The sequence below is a fragment of the Scleropages formosus genome, chromosome 1 (assembly GCF_900964775.1).
Source record: "Scleropages formosus chromosome 1, fSclFor1.1, whole genome shotgun sequence".
In the NCBI taxonomy this organism is placed as follows: domain Eukaryota; kingdom Metazoa; phylum Chordata; class Actinopteri; order Osteoglossiformes; family Osteoglossidae; genus Scleropages; species Scleropages formosus.
Genome location: NC_041806.1, coordinates 42664165 through 42668670, shown reverse-complemented (window position 1 = coordinate 42668670; position 4506 = coordinate 42664165). Strand labels below are relative to the sequence as shown.

The window sequence follows — 4506 nt, the reverse complement described above, 5'->3', positions numbered from 1 at the left end:
TTAAAAACAAATACAATTTGTTTTAAATAACTAACTGCAATTAATCTTCTGCACAGCAGCTAGGCTATGTAATTAATATATAATAATACGGTAATATGAAAGAGTAATAGAGAATTTTTAGTTGTTAACATAACGGAAACTGGCGATCCTCGAAATAGTCACTTATGAACATGATTTTACAGCGATTTGCCGACGAACATAATACGAGTTCCCGCATATAGAGTTATAGGAAAAACGATTTTTTAACGACGGCACACGGAGCCCCAGCATTACAGCTGCTTCGGATACTGTACTTGTAAAACATTGACACATCATGATGTCATGATTCTCATATGTATCTCTGAATATTCACAGCTTAACTTAGCTGTGCGTCGATTTCGTTTGTGACCATATGATATGCACTGATTTTCATCGCACGAGTTGTTGCATAAACTTGAATATCCACGATTCCTGATCACCTTCCCAGTAATAATTTTTTTGAGGTACATATAAACATGTCATATTATAGGAGGTGGGGGGGGGAGGGGACGCGGCGACTCAGCGGGCTTGGCCACATCCTGCTCTGGTGGGTCTGGGGCTGCGTAACGGTAAAGGTCTATTACGGGCATGACCTAAAGTTCTGAACATTTATTTACACCCTGCACCTTGCTAAACTTAAGAAACAATGTTAAAGCCTCATTCTATCCAAAAAGTCCTGCAGTTCACACGAAGAAAAACGTTTTTTCTTTTTTTTTCCCAGTCAAAATTGTGGTATTTAGCATAATAAAAGTCTGTACTAATCATGTCTGACGGGTGAAAAAAAAAAAAAAAACAAAACTTACATGTTCTTTAAAAATGTTTTTCATCACCAAACATAACGTTCCCCTCGCCATCTGAATGAATATGTGCGCAAGTACCGCACATAAAGGAAAAATGGGCAAAATGACTGAAGCACAATTTGAAGTAATAATTTAATTGCACAGGTGAGAAACATTAAGTTGAATATACGCTCTGTCGGTTTCAAGTCAGAGAGGTTTCATCTATTACCAGAATTCAAATATGTTATTCAAGGAAGAGCTCCCCAATGAACAAGTCTGATGTTATGGGAGTAAGATATAAGCAGAATGCAAAGAATGGTTACACCTCATTGCTCTCAAAAAATTGAGACTTCTCTGTTGAGTGGTCCAGTGTGGGGGGGTGTGGTGGTACAGTGGGTTGGACCAGGTCCTGCTCTCCAGTGGGTCTGGGGTTCAAGTCCCACTTGGGGTGCCTTGCGACAGACTGGCGTCCTGCCCTGGGTGTGTCCCCTCCCCCTCCAGCCTTATGCCCTGTGTTGCTGGGTTAGGCTCCAGCTCCCCGCGACCCTGTATGGGACAAGCGGTTCAGACAGTGTGTGTGTGTGTGTTCTCATTACAGCATACACACCCTGGCTTTGTAGCAGGTCTACGTCTACCTGGGGGAGGAATGGGGACCATCACAGTTTTGTCATTTCTACAAGAATGTTTGTGGCAAAAGCAGGTTCTTCCAGCGGACCCTGAAGGGCAATCTCTATTAGCCTTACCATGGTTTCTATGTCACATGAAAATGCATCAGTGACACTCCGTGAAATTGAAACCCCAATGCTGCAGTCTGCACTGATCCTCTCCTCTTCTGTGGCCTAAGCCAAGGAAGCTGATGTTGACACATGTGTCACGCATAATTGCATTCCATTTAAACACACGCACGCATTGGAAGAAAATTGTATTTGGTCGTGGATATTTTCATATCACTTACGTTATACAGCACTGGATGCTCACAAGCTGTTGTGGTTTTCACACAAGTGATATTAAAAAAAACATTTATATATGCAGTGTGAACCTTGCATGCAGTTAACTTTTTGTTCCATCTCATTACACTATGTGCAGCTGCTTGGCTCTGTGCTGGGGCTCAGGTTTTGCATGGTGCAGCTTGCGCCGTCCCTCTTTTCTTTCTGTCGCCGCTTCCGTTTCTCCTGTGGGGAACACTGCTGCCTTCATCCTGTCCCAAACAGGGTCAACTCCACCAAACTACAAAATGCAATCACAAGGAACTCGCAACAACATATACACAAATTAACTTGCCAAAGGAATGCAACAGTGCTATGAAAGACTGAGAACAATTTAGCAGTAAAGCTTTTTTCCAGGCTTACATTGACGTGAAAACAAATTTTGGCTGCCTTTGATTTGCATAGCAAATATCTCCCTTGGTTTCAATTACAGTATTAAAGGCACACTGGTCTCTTGTATAAAATACGCTTTACCACTGCTGTTGCTTTGACTTATCATTTCATTGATCATAAAAAAAATTCTAATACAATTTTTTTAATGGCTAATTAAAAAGAGTTGACTGGAAAGATTCCTTCACTCCTAGAAAATTGAAGCACAGCTACAAAGAACTAAACTCTAGCAAGTGTAATTTATTAGTAATAAAAACTATATATTCACATGGACGCTCTGCAGAAAATGTTGCAAATTGTAAAATTTTAACTCCAGTACCGGCTAGGTTAACTAAGTTAACTTCTCTATTGCCACTCAAACCCAAATATAGTAAGATTCACTTTGTAATGTTTACGCCACACAAAATACCTACGATACATATCGTCATATTCTCCTAACATTAACAGAAAATCTGCTAGATCTTTTGGAGAGAAAAAGTCATTCACATGAATAACAGCATCTCCTGGCACAAAATTCTCATAGTTCTGCCTGGATGGTCCAAGAACAACTGGAATTGTACCCGCTATTAGTGGGTTGTACAGCTCTTCAGTCACATAGTCTTGGTGGATTGACTTTTCAAATGACAGATAAAATTTGCAGCTGGAAATAAGTGTCAGCAGGTCATTAGGACTGACTGGTTTGTGGAAGGCCCTTCCTGCAGTGTATATTTCAATGTGATTCTTCAGCTCATTGTAGTATTTAATGCTGGCAAAACTATCATTCCACACATTGCTAATCCAGCAGACTGACATACTCTTGTTTGGCAAAACAAAATCTTCACCCTCAGATGGAACTATTGACCCATATGGAACAAACAGAGTTGTATCTTGGCGGGAGTTCTCAATTAGATTAATCAAGTGGTCAATGTCAGAAATCATTTTTGAATTTGAGGGCGATTTCACATTCATCCACACCCATTGCTGGAAAGGTGGACGTGGCGATTTTGGCAAATTAGATAAACCGTTGCTGATCTTTTGCCATATTTTCACCTCGTCTGCTCTGTCACAGAAGCTCCAATCATCTGTTAAGTGACATCCCTCAATTCCATACAGAGTCTTGCAGGAATCCAGATGGTGTGGACCACCAAAGCTCCACTTCCAGATGAGAGTGACCTGCGTTACTGAGCTGCAGACTGAGAGCCAGCTACCAGTCGCTTTGAGATACAGCATAAGAAGAAGTGCAAAACAAACAAGTGTCATGCAGCAAAAAATAAGACGGCGCAGAATTCCACCAGAATATGAGCCGAACATAACTTGGCCTGTTTAAATTGATACAAAAACTGTAGTCAGAACACAAGTGGAACAATACTGGTGTGATATATCATGATAAATCAGTGATCATGTCAACATAAAGTGGTATACATTTGACTACTTTAAGGTTTATGTAAAAGTATGTGATTGATAGTTTTTTGTTCAGAAAACAAATTCTAAAAAGCATAAACAATAAAAATAATAAAATAAACCCGGCTCATTTACACCTTTTGCAGTAATAATAAAAAAAAAAAAACGCAGCCCATTACATACATATTCTGAACAACTTCCATTTGAAAACGTACGTACAGAGATAACATTTCTTTTAAGAAAAATGTGATTCTGTTACATATTCTAGAAGATGGTGAGAATTTTGCTGATTCACTGCGTAAATCAGGCAGCCGGGAATTCAAAACAAGTAAGACCAGTCAGTCTTTCAGTTAACAGAACCTGAAAGTTACGACAACAACATCATTAAATTACTGCTTTATTCTGCATTTCGCCGAAAATCAGAGACCCATCATACCGTTTGTCGTCCTTCGGTCATGAAATTACACTCGAAGCAGCAACAGAACAAGACACCTGACCGCTTCATAAAGAGTGAACTTTGAAACGGACGGTTTTTAAAAAGCTTTTGTGTGACACCTCCCATTCAGCGATGTTCTCCAATAGAAGGCTGAGGGGAACGAATCACATAACCAATCTGTGCTGCTTGTCCCGAGCGGGATCGCGGCGAGCTGGAGCCTCGCGCTGCAACACACAGGGATGGGGACACGCGCGCGCACACACGCGCACGCAGGGCAGGATCCCAGGCCACTACAGAGCAGCCCAGATGGGGCTCGAACCCCAGACCTGCCACACAGCAGGCACCAGCCGAACCCTGTCTGAATTAAATAACCCTGAAACAAACTCCTGTGAAGTAATAAGTACAGGCGAAATAACCACTAATACAACGGAAACGGTCACGCGGAACCGAGGAAAGCTGGACCCAAGTGCAGAACCGTTTTTGTCAGGAACCGAGGGGTCAGGCGAGCTCTGGTTGT

General features: G+C 41.4%; 1 protein-coding gene across 1 annotated transcript; it reads right to left on the bottom strand.

Moving 5' to 3' along the window:
* Nucleotides 1-1712: 1712 nt before the first annotated feature.
* On the bottom strand, nt 1713-4070 carry LOC108929252 (alpha-(1,3)-fucosyltransferase 9-like). Its single transcript, XM_018743629.2, has 2 exons — nt 3990-4070; nt 1713-3471 (listed from the first exon to the last, which is right to left on the bottom strand). Exon 2 carries the CDS (start codon nt 3461-3463, stop codon nt 2519-2521), a length of 945 nt encoding a protein of 314 aa, XP_018599145.2. The 5' UTR covers nt 3464-3471; nt 3990-4070; the 3' UTR covers nt 1713-2518.
* Nucleotides 4071-4506: the final 436 nt, after the last annotated feature.